An 18868-nucleotide genomic window follows, 5' to 3' on the forward strand; every position below is an offset into this window, starting at 1 on the left:
TGCAAGAACATACACTCACACAGTGCGCACCTGCCGCTTTGCACTCGCAGCCTCGTCCATCACGTCTCACTCTAGCGCACTTCCCTCTGCAACTGCATCTCACACTCTCCTACCACACCGATCACGTTGTGTATACCAATCAAAATATGGAGTCCAACAAAAACTTACTGGCTCAACTAGATTCTCTAACGTTTCTTCATCATCAGTTTCCCCTGACAACATCATCTCATCTCTCGGGAACGCCATGTTTTGATCTAGCTATGCGCAGAATCCAAAGCGAGGCAAAAGCAATCCGCGCGAGCAAGCAGTTTCACGAACATGCGCATAAATCTGGACTGTGCCACTTTAACTACTGGATGTATGAAACACAATGCTTAGTTGGTTTGGGGTTAGCTAACCTGCGTTCTCACTTGTCTCTTGAGAATATACCTGTAAATAAATTATGTCCCATTCGCAACCAGAGGCGGATCCAGGATCTGACTGAAGGGAGTGTGTGAAGGTGTGAAATCAATTGTGGGCGTGGTCAGAAAGTTGTCTAATTAAGAAGGGGAGCCAAGCTGCATCTTATGCAGGAATAAATGACACGCGCGCGCGCACGCACGTGTAATGTGTATGTACACGTACAGTATGTACCGTAAGTATAGTCACAATCACTGAATCATTATTGGCCGTCACCGACAGCAACTAGACTAGACGAAACGGGCGTCGTTTCTGCGGGTTGGGAACACGAGGCTGCCTCTTCTGATCTCTGTCTTTTTACAAAAAAAAACTGGCAACAGTAAGCTGTTCTGACCGTCGTTTGGCAGGACGTGACGACATCGCGTTTACGTACAATAACTTGTAGAACCAAGCTGAGAAAGAGGAGAAATTACTAGCCGTAACTCATTCAGCTAGTCAGCTTTCTGGAACGGATATACCCGGATTGGAGCCTCGTGATATTGAACAATGTGCACAAAATGGTACTAAATGTATAAAGTACATCGGGAATTGGCGTTGTTTGCATTCAGCCAACAACCAGAGGTGACTCCTATCTTTACCGCATACACTAAATTAAGTTGTCCTTTCGCGCTAGGTAGGGTAGGTGTTCCTAATTGTGGACCCTCCCCTGTAATTTGAGTTACAAACACTCTGTGTCTGGTAACCTGCAACGGAGAGAGAGGAAAACATGTCCGATGTACGCACCAATGTCTAAGCTTTGGAACAATACCTGTACGACTAGAATCGCACAACGTCTGCTAGCGCACTAGCAAAATATACGGGATAACGTCTGTGAACAGCTCAAACGGGGTGTATCCTAATTGTGGACATGTTTTTCTCCGCCACAGAAAGCGACTGGGTCTGAGTAACAGCTGGACTAGATACCTGAATGGTTGCCGCACAAGCTGGTATTTTGGGCCGCAATCAAAACCATGTTCTGTTGTGTATCACGACGATTCCCCTGCGAAACTGTTAGCACGTACAAGGTTCCTCCCATCACGTCCACAAATTCGAGGTACACGAATCGTTCTTTTGTTGGATCATGAAAGTGCCCTGACGTTAGTTAAGCAATTATCAAGTACCTTAGTAAAGTTTTGAGCCTAGTTACGTTGACTTGTAACGTGCTAAAGAAGCGCATTATGTGCATGGAGCGAACGTGTAATTCCAGTCCAGTAAACACCTGAATATCTTCACTCATACTAGATCTAGACATCAGTAATCCACTGACAATCTAGCTGTTTTCACTGCAACTACATCTGGCCACAATAGGGTATGAAATGAGAACGAACAAGTAGGTGGAATGTCAATATCAGCGACATTCGTAATCCAGTCAGAATTTGACTGTCTTCACTGCTACTAGATCTGGCAACAATAAGACACAAAATGAAAACCTACAAACTCACCTAGGATAGGTGGAAGGTCAAAACTACGTTGTCTGATATCAATAATCAGCTCTACCAGCAACGCCAAAAGACGCTAGAACCACAGTTTACAGTTGAGACGTTTATCTAAACATGATTGATCGTCTCCTGCATTGCATCGTAAACAGAACACTTGGTTTCTGCAAAATTTGAACGGCACGACGCCATTTTACACAGAGGTGATACACCACAGAACATGGTTTTGATTGCGGCCCAAAATACCAGCTTGTGAGGCAACCATTCAGGTATCTAGTCCAGCTGTTACTCAGGCTCAGTCGCTTTCTGTAACGGAGAAAACAATGTCCACAATTAGGATACGCCCCCCAAGCTGTTTACAGACGTTATCCCGTATATTTTGCTAGTGCGCTAGCTGACGTTGTGCGATTGTAGTTGTACAGGTACCGTTACGAAGCCTAGACAATGGTGCGTATATCGGACATGTTTCACTGTCTCTTCGTGCAGGTTACCAGAGAAAACAGCGATTGTAACTCAAATTACCGGGGAGTGTCCACAACTAAGTACACCTACCCTACATCTACTGTAAACATAGTATGATACTGCGTCTAGAGACACAAGACTTAGTCTGTAGCGATGCATTATGCCAAGTTTCGTCTTTCGAACGTCTGTCTAGAGCATGTTAGTAGCAAAATCAAAGTGCGCTAAGGGTGACGTCACTTGGCGAGTACACTCGCCAAGCCTAAAAAATAGATTTAACACTAGAAGAAGCCGTTGTACGGGCTTCAAACTTAGCAATTACATTCAACCAATCATAGAGAACAACGTCATGATTTCTTTGCATTTTTTGGTTGCAACCTTCGAAATCTCCATGTCGTTCCTCTTTGTCGATTCCGACGATATTCTCTATTGGAGAAAGATGAAGAAGAAGGCGTAGAGAGTCTGATCGTGCTTGATTGGCGAGTTTCCGACACGTAGTTTGACATTTTCACTTTGGCCGAAATCGGCCGTCCAGCACACCGAGAGGAGGATTGGGAGGAGGTTAGCGAAGTTTCGGATGAGAAGAGATATTGTTTCGTAATTCCTAGGTTTGTCTAAACGTGGTTGGGAGTGCTGTTTCGTTACTCAACGGATTTTTTTCTTTCAAGCGTTGTCACACTTCCGGTCGCTTTGTTGTTGGCAACGGAACCGGATGTCTGCAAGAATGCACCGTCGCGCTAGTTAGTAGAACGGCGTAGGTGAATACAAGATGTCTCTACGTACAGAAGGTTTGCTGTTGCACACTTTTTGCGGCATTTGGGGGTCATTTCAGGTCATTTCAGGTCATTGCGCACGGTCTGGTCAGAGAAGTGGTCAGGGCGTTGTCGCTGTCGAACAGAAGCTCAAAGCTGTGCGCCGTACAAGCAGAGGACGTGCTTTGTTGCGAGTAATAGTTTGTAGATAGTGTAGATAGATGTGTACAGTTGGTTATTTCTACTTTGTAAGTAGTTTTACAATAGTTTGTGTATCTTACTACTGTTTCTTCCATAGCCTGATTTTGCACTGTCCCGAGGTAAGCCGGGGTAAGCAATGTTTATAGCCGTGTAGAGTTGAGTCTGTTGCATCTCCAACTTCGTTCTTGTGCCTGTATGGCTTCATTCTAGGTTCTGCGCTAGACCCACAATGTTTAAGAGGCGCTTCCTAGTGGATACCGCAGTAGGCATTGATATCAAACTTTTTGTGCTGGCCGACGGTCAGGTGACGTTGACGACAACCATCGTACGAAGTGGCATGTCTGTAGCTGTCGAGGTAGATTTATAGTGATTTTTATAAGTTCTACATGCGGGAGAGATGCGCCATTGTCAAAATACGTGCTCAAACAGGGGCCTAGCTAGCTAGCTGTCCGTGGACAGAGGCTGCAGGTACCTTCTATGGCGGTAATGAACGGGTTGCTGTAAAACGTAGACTGCAGACCACGGAATGGGAACCTTGGCGGTCTGAAACGCATGCGCACATAGACTACCTACTTATATACACATACCTTCACGTGTTGATGTTTCCGGCCTTGCACTTCAACTGTTGGCAGTGAGAATTTCATGTTCCATAAAACAATACGGCTAAGCCTCTTCGAAGCTGCTTCTATCTCGATCTCAATTGCATGTGACAACTAAAGTGAATTCGAAACTAGGCGACCAAACAGCCTAGGTTTCTCCATCAGAGTTTGTTTGTAAAATGTTTCTGTTGATATTGTGCATGTGGTGGAAGCACGAGTTGAAAACAAGATAGCGACCTACTTGAAAGAAAGTCGGTGACCTGTTGTCTCTCTCATATCTTTTTATCTTTGTGTCTCCCGTCTTTCGGTTTTAGAATCTCTAGAGGAGATAGGCAGCTATACTCGCTTTCGACCAACATTTGTTGCACTTGCAGCGCATCGCAGTCGAATACAGGAGATATTGCCCGGTATCAGACAATGAAGCATTAATTAATTAATTAATATTGCTAGGACAGTGAAGGTCATGGAAATTGCTGCATTGTAGTTTTTTATTAGTGTAAGAATGGTGCGGGAAGCACATTGTCTACATGCAACGTACTGGTGGCCGCCTAATTTACTTAGTAGGTGTGGTAATCTGGTCAATGGGTAATCAGGCCATTCAATTTTTGTCATTCTAATATTTGCGTTTCTAATTTTCTTATTTCCAATTTTTAATTTTTTGCAATAAACAGTTATTTAAAATGCCTTATTTTTAAGTTTTTATTTACATTTCAAATTTTAATTTTTAATATTGTATTTCTTATTTTCAATTTCTAAGTTTGTAGTAGTAGCAGTGTCTTTATTTTTACAGGGGAAACCTTCGGATAGGCCGGTCTTCCAGGTACACCCTGCATAAAAATAAACTAAAAACGGACTACTAAAGATCTAACAGCAATATTAACTACAAAATAGTAGAATTTAGGTTCACGTACAAGAAGAATACTAGAAATGGCTAGACTCTAAGAGTGGATGCATTTGTAGCTAAAGTGCTCAGTTTGTTAGCCAGCATCCCCATTTTTCAACTCGCGCTTCCAACTGTCCCTTCTACTGTACCACACACAATATAGCAACAAAAACATTTTACTAACAACTCTGTAGTGCGTTGGTCGCCTCGCCTGCAGCTGGTTTCACTACTACTTTAGGACCGCCCCTAGTCACGGGCGCAAATCTCTAGCTAGACCTAGGCCTACGCGCGCTGCTCGCAACAGATCGAGATCTAGAAGCAGCTTCGAAGAGGCTTAGCTGTGCTGTTTCACTGAACATGATGAGCTACAAATTCTCACTGCCAACATGTCGTTGTTGAAGCGCAAGGCCGGCGGCAGAACATCAAGACGCGAAGGTATAGGCATAAGTATGGACGCATGCGTCTGAGGTCCCAGAGTCCCCATTCCGTAGTCTGCAGTCTGCGTAAGTCTGCAGTCTGCGTTTTACAGAACCCTGCCTAATACTGTACTATCAAGAAGGGCCAGTCATCACTTTCTGCAACCTAATGGAAACACGCAGACTTTGATAGATATCCTCATCTGCAAGAAACCTGCAAGTTCTACAAATTTACGTAAGATATCCATGTTCAGCTAAATTTAATTAAAATGGCGTCTAGGTCAGGAAGCATGCATGCTCTCTAGAAGTTTTAGTTTACTTTGATATTAGAATTATCTGTTTGTTTCATTTGTATGTGATGATTGCTTTAGACTAATAAATAGGATACAGACAGATAAACTTGCCCATGGTTCAATTAATCCAGTATTAAGTGGAAATGAATTCCCTTTGATCGACAGCTACCTATCTCGTATGCATTGAGCTCTCTGCAGAGTCATGATTGACGACTTGTCGTGAGGTATTTACACATGTTAGCAGTTAAATGCCGTTTTGCTTCTAAGCTTACAACTTAAAAATATAAATCTAAAATCATACAAACAACTGTCATATATTTCACATGATCACAACTACCCTATAACAGCATTAATGTCTGTTATCGTGAAATATGGAGATTTGTTGTACATATGGGACGTGAGATGTCACTATCCCAAATAGGTGTTTCAGAAATGATTGCTTTCCATTGCAAATGATTCTACTTCAATCTTTTGTTTCCAACAAAAACTTTGTGATTTGAAAGCTTGAATTAGACTGAAATGTTGCCATGAACGTTGATGGTTTGTGATTGGCTGTCTATCGCCTGTAGTTTACATATGACTAAAAGCTTTGTGATTGTGCCATTTTGACCACACCGGAAGCACCAACCCACCCACCGACACACACACACACACACACACACACACACACACACACACCACACACACACACACACACACACACACACACACACACACACACACACACCACACAACACACACACACACACACACACACACACACACACACACACACACACACACACACACACACACAGAGAAAATGCTTCAATGTCGTTTGAGTACCTTACTTGCATTCTCAGTCATGTCACTTAATTTGCAAAGTTTCATTCTGGCGAGTCACCACATAACTGAAATTCTATTGATACAGTATAGTTACAGTAAAATTATAAGATATGACTGTTAGTTATTTATCTGTAAATAGTCTCTATGATTAGTAAATTAATAAGTTTGTCTTGCTTTAATTGATAGGAAGGCTACATTGACTCGCTCTAAGCGATTGGTTTCAAAATTGTATTGTGCTACATGTTGCTGCACTGTCTAGCTGTGATAATATGCTAGCATCTCAAGTGAGTAAATTTTGTATCTCTTTCTGCAATTTTCTGTGTTTTCTAGGCATGTTAATTACTTGAGTTACAATGAACATTGCATGATAAGGGTCCTGAGAAAACAGTACTGTAAGTAGAGAGAATATCATATACAGATGGCATTGATATTGTCTTGAGTCTTTAGTAGTGTGACATACTTACTACTAGTAGGTGTGCTTGGATGTTTCAGTAAATCCTAGGGTACCGGTTATACACATAATTTCCAATGCATAATACAGCTATTTTGAGTAGAAAGGGCAAGTGATACAAGCCAATCTGTTTTGATGTGCTGAGTAAACACTAGTTTTCTACACTATAAATTTGTCAAGCTTTCGGATTTCTACAACTTTCGGCTAGTTGTATAGTAGTGATAGAAAGGAATTTGGCTCTTAAGCTTCAATAATTAGTAGATTTACGTACAGTAATGATCATGACAGAGTAGTAAAAGGATTAGAAATTTGTGATGACGATAAGTCATTTATATATATATATATATATATATATATATATATATATATATATATATATCTTTTTCTTTTTATTTATTTATTTATTTACCAGGATGGTTTGTTTGTTGTAGTGTCATGAGTGGAAAGTGCATTGCCATGTCAGCAAGACATAATGAAGAAATGATGGTATTGTGTTCTTTTGTTGTGTTACCTAGGAAGATATTAAAAGTAAGCATGTTTACAACTATTCATCTGACAGTACTGTAAATCAAGAAAATTTCGCCATTTAATAAATTGCACCTTTTTGCCTTTCAAACACTTGTCAGATTTTATTTGCCTATGTGAATGAAACGTTTAGACTGCTACTGCTACTGTAATTTTTGACAAGTGTAGCAGTTCAACTGTGGTAACGTATCTGACAGAAAGCCAATGTTCTCTTGAGCTTAGAAACATGATCTCACCTCTTTGTTTTCATTTTTCGTTTGGCTGTCCAGGGGTGTGAAATTTACTGAAGGTACTGAATGAAATGGTGTATTTGAATAGATCATACTGCGATACATTTCAACAAACTAAATACTCTATAACATATGATTTAAACAACAATAATACTGCAACCACCCAACCGGAAAACAGTCACTTTAAAGCAGCGCATTACCAAGGCTTCTGATACAGAAACCATAGTTATTGTGAATGCTGTGAGAAACGTTGTTCGACTAATAGAAGTATTCATGAAGTATTGTACATCATGGAGCATACTGACTTTGTTAGTGCTGCTAAAGAAAATAATAACTAAGAAGACTACCGACAATTGCAATCCTATCAGAATATGGCATTCAACTACGGGAAGTATTCCAGAAGTATCTAATAGACTACCCAGCTGTAGCAGTCCAACAAGATGATCTATGTGATAGCTAGTCTATGCGATACAATAAGTTCGTTGTACTGTCCTACGAGATAACCCATCTCAAAGGCAACGTCTGCAGTTTTAGGTGTCCTTGGTGACAACACCACGCATTTTGTTGATAAAATTGCTTCTGATAGTAACTTCAGTGACACATTTCTCAGACAGACAGGTTGAAAAAGTCTTTGCCGCAGAAAGAAAACGCAAAGTTACAATCACTTCACCTATTTTATGGAATATCTCTATAGTCAAATCTGGAATAGATATAGAGTACAGTAACAGCCAAACCCCTTGGTCGGAAAATTGTGCTAAGACACATCTAAGATGCAGATAAACACAAGCAAAACACAACCTGCTATGCAAACTCGACAGCTAATCAAATGAACTATAGTCGTGTGAAAATGTCATACTTTTCATCATTAAACGGTGTCTGTGTAGTTCTCGTCTTTTATGTGAGGATCAGCAGAAGCTTTCATTGGTTGCAGTGCTAGTTCATCATCATTTGATGGTTTCACTTTTGTAGTAGTTTTACCTATGCTGAAAATAGATACTGCAATGAGCAATTGCAAACTAAACAAACTGTGTTGCACGTGCACCTGCAATAGAAAATGACGATTATGATGAGAATGACACCTCCAACTGCACCAACAACGACACCAATGATCCCGGCAGTTGTTAGAGCAGAATCTGAATCTGAGGGTGTGGTAGGTTGAGAAGTAGTTGGGTTGGTGATAGAGACTTGGCCTAATGACAAACCAATATCTTGAAAGTCTTGTTTTACACTACTAGTGTCAAGAGCCATCACTACTGCAGTTGCAGGAACAGCAGTTCCTCCATCAGGCAGGCTGACTGTGAAATCAACTACAACATCAGATCCATTCTGAGTGATAGATCTAAGGTTGACATCAGCAGCAGTCAAGATGACGGCAGGTCTGCCAATTAATGCCACAGGCTTTGTTAACAACAACCTGATGCTTCATAGCAAATTGATGCTTACTTGCTTGTTGACTGTGAACATGCATCATTTTCAGTGCAGTAAGCAGATACAAATTTAGCAACAACTTGCTTAAACTTGGTTTCATTAAGCTAGAAATAGATTGTTATATTGGGACATACACAAATGTGTTTACCATAACTTTCAAACCTGTTCGGCTGTTACATTGAGAAACGTTACTGTTGTTCCTTCACTGTTAGCCATGGGTGTTGATGCTGTTGTAATACCCGATACAGTTGTTGATTCGTTGGTATGTGGAGTTTCCGATAAAGTTGAAGTCGTTCCTTCACTGTTAGCCATGGGTGTTGATGCTGTTGTAATAGTTGGGTTGGTGATACAGGCTTGGCCTAATGACAAACCAATATCTTGAAAGTCTTGTTTTACACTACTATTGTCAAGAGCCATCACTACTGCAGTTGCAGGAACAGCAGTTCCTCCATCAGGCAGGCTGACTGTGAAATCAACTACAACATCAAATCCATTCTGAGTGATAGATATAAGGTTGACATCAGCAGCAGTCAAGATGACGGCAGGTCTGCCAATTAATGCCACAGGCTTTGTTAACAACAACCTGATGCTTCATAGCAAATTGATGCTTACTTGCTTGTTGACTGTGAACATGCATCATTTTCAGTGCAGTAAGCAGATACAAATTTAGCAACAACTTGCTTAAACTTGGTTTCATTAAGCTAGAAATAGATTGTTATATTGGGACATACACAAATGTGTTTACCATAACTTTCAAACCTGTTCGGCTGTTACATTGAGAAACGTTACTGTTGTTCCTTCACTGTTAGCCATGGGTGTTGATGCTGTTGTAATACCCGATACAGTTGTTGATTCGTTGGTATGTGGAGTTTCCGATAAAGTTGAAGTCGTTCCTTCACTGTTAGCCATGGGTGTTGATGCTGTTGTAATAGTTGGGTTGGTGATACAGGCTTGGCCTAATGACAAACCAATATCTTGAAAGTCTTGTTTTACACTACTATTGTCAAGAGCCATCACTACTGCAGTTGCAGGAACAGCAGTTCCTCCATCAGGCAGGCTGACTGTGAAATCAACTACAACATCAAATCCATTCTGAGTGATAGATATAAGGTTGACATCAGCAGCAGTCAAGATGACGGCAGGTCTGCCAATTAATGCCACAGGCTTTGTTAACAACAACCTGATGCTTCATAGCAAATTGATGCTTACTTGCTTGTTGACTGTGAACATGCATCATTTTCAGTGCAGTAAGCAGATACAAATTTAGCAACAACTTGCTTAAACTTGGTTTCATTAAGCTAGAAATAGATTGTTATATTGGGACATACACAAATGTGTTTACCATAACTTTCAAACCTGTTCGGCTGTTACATTGAGAAACGTTACTGTTGTTCTTTCTCGGTTAGTTGTGGGTGTTGATGCTGTTGTGGTAATACCCGATACAGTTGTTGATTCGTTGGTATGTGGAGTTTCCGATAAAGTTGAAGTTGTTCCTTCACTGTTAGCCATGGGTGTTGATGCTGTTGTAATACCCGATACAGTTGTTGATTCGTTGGTATGTGGAGTTTCCGATAAAGTTGAAGTCGTTCCTTCACTGTTAGCCATGGGTGTTGATGCTGTTGTAATACCCGATACAGTTGTTGATTCGTTGGTATGTGGAGTTTCCGATAAAGTTGAAGTTGTTCCTTCACTGTTAGACATGGGTGTTGATGCTGTTGTAATACCTGATACAGTTGTTGATTCGTTGGTATGTGGAGTTTCTGATAAAGTTGAAGATACCGATGTAGTAGTATTAGGAAAAGAAACCATACTGTTGATAAAGACGTGGCCTAATGTCAAACCAACAGCTTGAAACCTTTGTCTTGCGCTGCTAGTGTTAAGAGCCAGCACTACTTTAGATGCAGCAACAGTACCTCCTCCATCAGGGAGGCTGACTGTAATGCAGACTAGAACATCAGGTCCATCCGGAATAGTACGTATAATGTTGACATCAGCAGCAGTCACATTGATAGCAGTTCTGCCAATTAATGCAACAGGTTTTGAGAACAACAACCTACTATGCTTTATAACAAAATTGGTGTGGTTACCTGTTTGTTGACTGCATGTCACTTTCATTGCAGTGCACAGATAGGAGTTCAGCAACAACTTGCTTAAAAGTAGTTTTGTTAAACTAGAAATAAATTGCTACAGTGGAACATACACAGATGTGTTTGCCATAACTTTCAAACCTGTTCGACTGTTACATTGAGAAATGTTACTGTTGCTTTTTCATGGTTAGCTGTTGGTATTGATGTAGTTGTTGGTTTGCTGGCATTTGCAGTTGTTGGATAAGGAGTTTCTGATAAAGTTGAAGTTGAATGTTAAGTTATTATATATGTTTGTTAATTTGTGGAAATTTAATGCTCGTATGATACAAAGTGATTAATGTTAGATGCTAATGTTATTGCTTGGGATTTGCCGATTTTGTCTGTTAGTAGTTTGTTACAAATAAATAAATAAATAAATAAATATATTTGTCATCAGGATTAGATGCTTCTTGTTTGGATATGGTTGAAATTCAGGGACAAGTTGTGATGAAAGATCGGCTTTGTCAGCAGGTATCGAGTGTCCTTCCAGCCACTTTCCCAATCTTCTGTTGCTTCACAAAAATCATTGCTGTCACACTTTGATGGAATTCAATTGGAGGCTTTGAAACAAGGGTGTAGCATCAGAGACAGAGAAAGGATAAATACTATAGCTTCTCCTTATGCTGGAGCCTGGTTAAGGGCAACACCAAACAGAAATCTCAGCCTGGCTATGCTTCAGCATGAATAATTTATAGTTGCCATCAGGTTGTGGTTGGGCATTCCTATATTCCCTGCAGCAAATTCCAACAACGCTTTAATGTGTATGTGGTCAAGTCATGACTGCTTGGTGATCATTTGTTAGGTTGCAGCTATGACAGTATACCATAATTGTTGAAATGTCACAATGCTATACGTGATATACTGTGGCATGCACTACTTTCTGACAACAAATCTTGTACGTGTAGAAGAGAACAGTACTGTTCTGCTAATAATCAATCTTGCCCTGGTGACATTTATCATCCAGACTTCTTTAATGGGAACCCAGCTTGTTTTGACATCAATGTCCGCAATTCATTGCAATCACATTTTGTCTGCGCTGCTGCTATTGAAGCCTGTGCAACTGAAAATGCTGGAGAAATGGAAAAAGACGAGAGACACGAGTTTAATGTGACTCAATGTGGAGTAGATATCTTTCCCATCTCTATAGGAAGTTTGGATATTGACTCAGGCCAGTCATAGGTCTCTGAAACTATTGCTTTGAAATCAACAACGTTCACTAGGACTACTTTGAATCAAGCTCTCCAAAATCGATCTGAACAGTTATTGGTTAAACGTTGGGAGTACAAAGCAAAATCAATTCTTAAGGAGAATTGCATTGGAGCATGATCTTGCGTTTTGGGATGCTTTTCTTCTCTTGATGACACTATGATGTATTGGTAAGATTTAAGTTGGGGAGGGGATGGCTAGATGTGGGTGTTAAAGACATATACAACGTCGTTCTGGATATGACATACCGGTAATATGTATGTATGTATGTATGCTAAAGTTGACAAGATTGTAGAAAAGAGATCAATGAGGCACAATTGCCATCGAGTATGTCGTTCTCGAATTGGACTATTTGCACATGAACATGCTCACAAAAGACAAAATCAAACAACTGCTGAACAGAAGTAGTGACTTCATCTGTTGAGTAGCGAAAAAGAAGAGGTATGTATATACAATAAGCCGATAAAGCTATTCTTGGTTAACATATTTTGAATTATGTATACACCTCACTTAGAGAGTAGTAAACGTACTTTCTGTTGTAAACACTGGCGTTGAAGTAAGTACTAAACAACAAAATATCAATAAGCCAATACGCTATAGATTGCTCACTTGGAGTATGTATACTTCATAATATGTATAAAGCAGCAAACGTACCTTCTGTTGTAAACACTGGTGTTGACGTAGATACTAAACAACAACATCAATAGCCAATAACCTTATTTGGAGAATGTATTAACTACTAAGCTGTGTTTTTACGCTGTTGATTTCTACAGCTATGAGCCTTCAAACCACACTAGGATTGTCCTCAAGAAAATAAGAATTATTTAGCAGCTATTTTTAGCGAGCTAATAAAATCTATCTAGAAGATCGTTACGCGAATGAATCGAAAGTCAAGCTCAAGGTGCAATAATGTCCATGGACAGGTAGCCACTGTGATAAATTTCCAAAAGTCTCTCCATCTTCAGAGTACATGTAGTAGTGTACCACTGACGACAAAAGTTTGCAGTTGTTGGTGTCCCATGCTGGTGCAGATGGCGTAGCTAGAGGCACTGCTTGTGATGGCGGTGGGCCCGGGGTTGCAAAAACCTGAACATCTGAACTTGTGTCTGAATACTACCGCTCAAGGATACTAAACTGAGTTTGTAAGCTAGCTAGTACCAGATGCAGAGGCCGGGCATCACCATGGTCGAGCTACTGTGCGCACCAAACCCAACCACTTGCAACAACAGGGCCATCACACCTTGCTTAGACACATCTAGTCTTAGATCTGTACCTGACTTCGAATTCGTTTTCACAAAATAAAGAAGTAAAGTAAAGAGACCGAGTGTAAACGAGAGCATCGCACCAAGATTTCACCCAAAAACGACAACAAAAGCAGTAGCTAGGGATGTAATAAGAGAAGTCAGTTATAATAGGGTAATTGAACCCAGCTGGTCTCGCCATGCATGTGGAGGTGTTGAGTCTGTAGACAAGTGGGTTCATATGGCGTGCTACCAATGCCAAAACAATTGCTGCAGCACTAATACTCAGCATTAATATAATGAGAAAAAACATTGTGCATAATGCATTATGCATAATGCATTGTGTATAATGCTTTTTGTGTAATGCTTTTATATAAAATGCCTAGTGAATAATGCAGCACTATTACGCAGCACTAATACGCAGCACTAATACGTAGCACTAATACGCAGCACTAATACGCAGCACTAATACGCAGCACTACTGTCTACTCCCCATAAGCTTGAACTCGGAAGTGAGTAATGAAGTAGAGGTCACACCAGGTGTGCTCATTAGAGCACTAAGAGCTGGTCCAGTTGGACCGTGTTATACAATTATCTTAAATGGTTCCAGTTGCTGATCCGTTGGTCTTACAAGATAATTGGATAATAGCCATTGCTCCACCCGTTTGTGTTTGATATGCACAAGTACTATTCTTCCGTTTCGTTTGTAGGAAAGGCTTAGATAATTTGATAAACAGAAATGCCAGACCTAGCGGTTTCTAACGATACCGAGATCATCGCAAAAGTCCAAAAACAGCAGATATTGATGATTTTCAAAGTTCACACTTATGGGGAACAGACAGTAGTACGCAGCACTAACATAATGGTCCGAAACGCGAGGCATTATCACACAAGACTGTTTTTTTGGGTCCACTTCACACACACATCCCGGATATATAGCCCGGATAAGTTTAACTTACACGTGCACGGTAGACCATTCTCACGTGCACGCATGTTGGATCATGCATGATTTAGTAGTTCAAAAAATGTGTTGTTATGCTGACAGATCGTGGGAATTGCGCTTTCTCTGCGAGCAGTTACCACACTCAGTAAACAGCAGTGGCTAGTGAAAGGAGAGCCCCAATATGGGGAATGTTGGTTGCTACAAACCGTTTTCTTTGCAGAAATCGACTTTCTCGAGAAACATTTGACTCCAGAAAAGCTTTTCGTGATGCAACTATTATACAAGACGACAGAGGTTTGTACATTTTGCTAGTTAATTGATATTAGTTAATTAACTAATTATTAATTTATTAGAATACAGTATCTAGTAACATTAAAGCACAATTTATGTATTTATGGTAGTATTTTTGAACCTTAAATGTGATTTAATAAATAGTAATTTATAATTTATATGTGTATATATATACAGTAGTGGACAAAGTATTTGCCAGGCAAGAAATTTCAAGGGTTTTCAGGATGTTTGTGTTTGGGTGGGAGCACAAAATATTAATAAAGCGACTTCTTGGTCAATGTTTGTCATGCAATAGGAAAATCAAGACTAATTGGTACAGAATTGAGTCTAAATCAGTTGGTTGTTGCAATTTAATTAAGATTATTGTTACAACCTAGTTAAAACAGATTAATTAAGTTTACATTACAACTTATCAAAGCATATTCAATGCAAACAATATTACAACCTTTGAAAACAAACTAATTTATCAATTTCTGCTCATATCAGCACTTATTTCCATTCTGTAGTCCAGAATATGATGAAAAATCAACAACAAAAACTACCCGGCAAATACTTTTGTCCACTACTGTATATACTAGTAACTATTGCAGAAGAACCTGTTTATTAATCATGTACTCTGCTGTTACTGAAATTAATTTGTTTGCATAAGAAATGTATGGCAAACAGGCAGGATTACAGGAAGTTGTTGATCCGGACAGTCTGTTGCCACAGAACACAGTTTTTCATTAGCTTACAATACATAGAATCAATCCATGATCCATTTTAACAAAAAAATTAAAACACACACAATGGAGATGCCTATTTCCCTAGTGGGTGCACAGTTTCCTGGACATAAAACTGGAATGACTTGTTCTGAACACTCATTCTGAACACTAATTACAATCTGTTTCTCTCTTTATATCAAGGAATATTAACATAAACAGTTTTCTCAACTCAAAAAATCTTGTATCCTTGTACAGTTTAGATGGCATTAGGGGTATTTGTTTTCAAACTTATTGTCAGATTGTGGTTTCTCCTTGCTCTCTGGTGGATTCGTATGGGGATATTTTGGTTGTAGTTTTGGCTTTCATGAACAAACGTGGAAGTCCTGCTGATGCTGGACGGGTAGAAAAGGACTTGAAGTGTCGTCTAGCTACAGCAATAGGTTGTACTCGAATCTTTTTCTTTTGTTTTCTGACTCCCACCTCTTTACCAAACATGTGTAGAGCAGAAAGCAGTCGCTACTGTGTACCAGGTGAGTGGATTCCTTTGCCTTGTAGTTTTCAATAATTGGAACAAAACCGTTTCTACTGCAGCTATGAAGCTGTCTGTGACATGACTTTCATGCAGTCCGTCCTTGATATCTTTAGTGACCTGTAGTACTCTTTCAATGACGTCCCTTGACTTTTCATAGCTTCCTCTGTTAATTGGTTGTGCTTGATCTCTTTGAAATGTATTGCTAAAATCAATGTTGTCGTCAGCTGCAGTTGCCACTTCAGTTGTTCACAGGAACAAGGAGCAATTTTTTCAAAGGAACGTTTAGTATCTTCGTCAGACCAGTTCATACTGATGGAAGAGACTTTACATGTTCTTCTTCAGCTTTTTGGTGGACACTACTGTAAAAGGAAATGGGTTGGCAGTGCTAATGCCACTGCTGCAAAAAGCTGACGGCCTTGAGGTGAATAAGTTGGGATAGTTTTGACACTGCTTTTGCGATACTTCATTGCTGCTGCAAATTGGTGTTTGCAAGGTTGACTTTGCATTCCGATGGGACAGGTGCACTCACCCAGTTGTAAGTCTACTACCACATTGTATTCTTATCTGACTGACTCACAACAGTCTGGGTCATCTGATGCGACAATGTTGTCAGATGGAATGGTGTACGCTTTTACTCCTGTCACAGTAAATCTTGTAGAGACAAAATGATCTAATCTGTTTGTGGCAACAGATATTAAACGTCGGTGGTAATACAGTTTGCGAGTCTGTGTAAGAAGATTGAACATTTGTACCACATTCCAAGCTTTATTCCTTTGGAAAAGGATGTCTTTTCTGATGCGTATGCTAGCCTCTGAATAATGGTTAGTATAGTTGCCTCGTGTGGGAAAGTTCTTTCGGAAACACACAGCCCATTCTTTCCTTTGTTGCCAGTAATCACCTAGTCTCTTTTTGAATGTCTGAAAAGGGCTTTTGTCTACTTCATGTTTAATTTCAGTCAATGCTTGCTCACTTGGGGCATAAACAAGTTGTTTTGTTAGTGCCATACAGGTAATTCTGTCTGTACCACAGATACCAGAACTTGAGCTCCAAGCCATCTTCATGTAGTTTGTAAAAAATGAAAGACATGTAGGTGTAATTCCGCTTGAGGCCATGTACTCTTTAGAGCAATCCGTTCGCTTGCACATTCATCTGTCAATAATGCTAGTGGTCCAAGATTTGGACCTCTTCCAAAAAAATGCACACTTGGGCAGTATGTGGCACAGTGCTGTAAACCCTGCTGACAAGGTAACAGCATCTTCACTGGATGTCATAACTGCAGCAAGTGGTAGAGCTCCTACTGATGTGTCGCAGCTAAGTATGAACACAGCTGTGTTCAAGTTATCAAGACTGGCTGTTGAGTCACAAAAGACTAGCTTTGCACTTTGTGTGACCATTTCATGGACTCTGGCCATGAGAGGAGTGACTAGAGCTAAAAGGAAGGGCATGGCATCAGTCTTTCTGGTTTTTGGTTTAGGTTCATCCATGTTCATTGCAGCTGCTGCTTCATAAGGTTGAAGAAATACTCGCCCACCCTCTTTTTCATGTTCCTTGTTGTATCATTGTACTTCCTCGAGCAGTCACTCAAACACAGCCTCTCCATCTTCTGGTCCAATGTTGTCTGATCGCCATTTTCTAAAGAGGCGTTGAATGTCTCGTACATTTGGGGTTATGGCTCTGTCGGCAAGAGTGCTCTCAACTACTCGTGGATCACTTTTCAGTTGGAGTTGGGTCAAGTATTCATGTTTTGCAGAGGCAGCAGAGCTGCCAGACTCAAAGAGACTAATTTTCGCTTTTTTTCACAGCTTCTGTGACTGGCCTAAAGCTGAGCGCATGACTACTGTGGATTGGGTGATATGTGATTGTTAAGGCAAGATATTCAGGGTGGTCTGAGATTCTAGATGCCTCAGGTGGGTATACCCTAACTATTAAAGTGCTAGGACACATTGACTTTTTGTCTTGTGTGGAACAATGTATGGTGGTTTTCTTTAGTTTGCACTTCCTTTCTGTGGACATTTGTGACAGAGTTTTTTGTTTCCTGTAATGATGACAATGACGAACAGTTTTAAAAAGGAGCCGCCATCCTTTCGCTTTGAAACCTGTAGTGATTCGATAGGTGGTTTTTGAAACTTCTTCAAAATGTGTAATCCACTGGACAGCTGCAGTGTCACAATTGGCACTTGTCCATGCTTCTAGAGTAAAGTTGCTTGTTTCAGCTCCTAGGAAACTTTCCAATTCATGCTGACAATATGAGTCAACAAAATAGTTGTACCGCTGAGGGATCAAGGGTATAATACTGGTAGGGAGGCCTGAATTAGATTTGCATTCTTGTTTGGTATCAAGTGGGTGCTCTAGATTGGCTTCACTGGTAGTTTGAAATTGTTGAAGTGTGTTTGTGCTTAAAGTGCATCTCTTCACACAAACTGACTGTTGTTCTACTACAGACATGAAGGTTTCACTGACATTGTCAGCTTCTATACTCTGTGAATGATTCTCATTGGAAGTGCACCAGGTTACATTAGAAAAGAAAAGATTCCTCTTGCCAGCTGAAATGGCCTTAGCGAGAGTGAAATTTTTCTACCAACTTTGTTTGCTTTTTGTCAGGCATATAGCAGGAGGGCCAATCAGTAGTTGCTTTGCATGGTGAAGCTGCTGAAGAGTTACATTTTCTCCTGAAACTTTGGTCTTGAAAGTTTTACTCAGACTTAAGCAAAGTTTCTGGCGTTCAGGTTGCTTGAGATGGTGGCTTTGGATTTGCTGAGACTGCAAGTTTTCATCAGCTAATATGGACTTATCTAGGATATTTGAAATTTTAATTTGATCAGAAAGCAGCCATACTGCTAAGGTATTCGTCAGGTAGTGAGTATAAGGGCTTGGTTGAAGCAGGGTTCT

General features: G+C 40.2%; 1 protein-coding gene across 1 annotated transcript; it reads right to left on the minus strand.

The window, feature by feature from the left end:
- Window positions 1–8036: 8036 nt before the first annotated feature.
- Window positions 8037–13608, minus strand: LOC134187195 (mucin-5AC-like). The gene is made up of 12 exons (XM_062655312.1): window positions 13509–13608; window positions 12923–12955; window positions 11165–11274; window positions 11024–11106; window positions 10293–10953; window positions 10146–10234; window positions 9696–10080; window positions 9549–9637; window positions 9099–9483; window positions 8952–9040; window positions 8551–8886; window positions 8037–8491 (listed from the first exon to the last, which is right to left on the minus strand). The coding sequence occupies exons 1-12, from the start codon at window positions 13606–13608 to the stop codon at window positions 8374–8376; spliced, it is 2478 nt and encodes an 825-aa protein (XP_062511296.1). The 3' UTR covers window positions 8037–8373.
- Between the last annotated feature and the right edge of the window lie 5260 nt (window positions 13609–18868).

This window comes from Corticium candelabrum, chromosome 11 (genome assembly GCF_963422355.1).
Source record: "Corticium candelabrum chromosome 11, ooCorCand1.1, whole genome shotgun sequence".
Lineage (NCBI taxonomy): Eukaryota > Metazoa > Porifera > Homoscleromorpha > Homosclerophorida > Plakinidae > Corticium > Corticium candelabrum.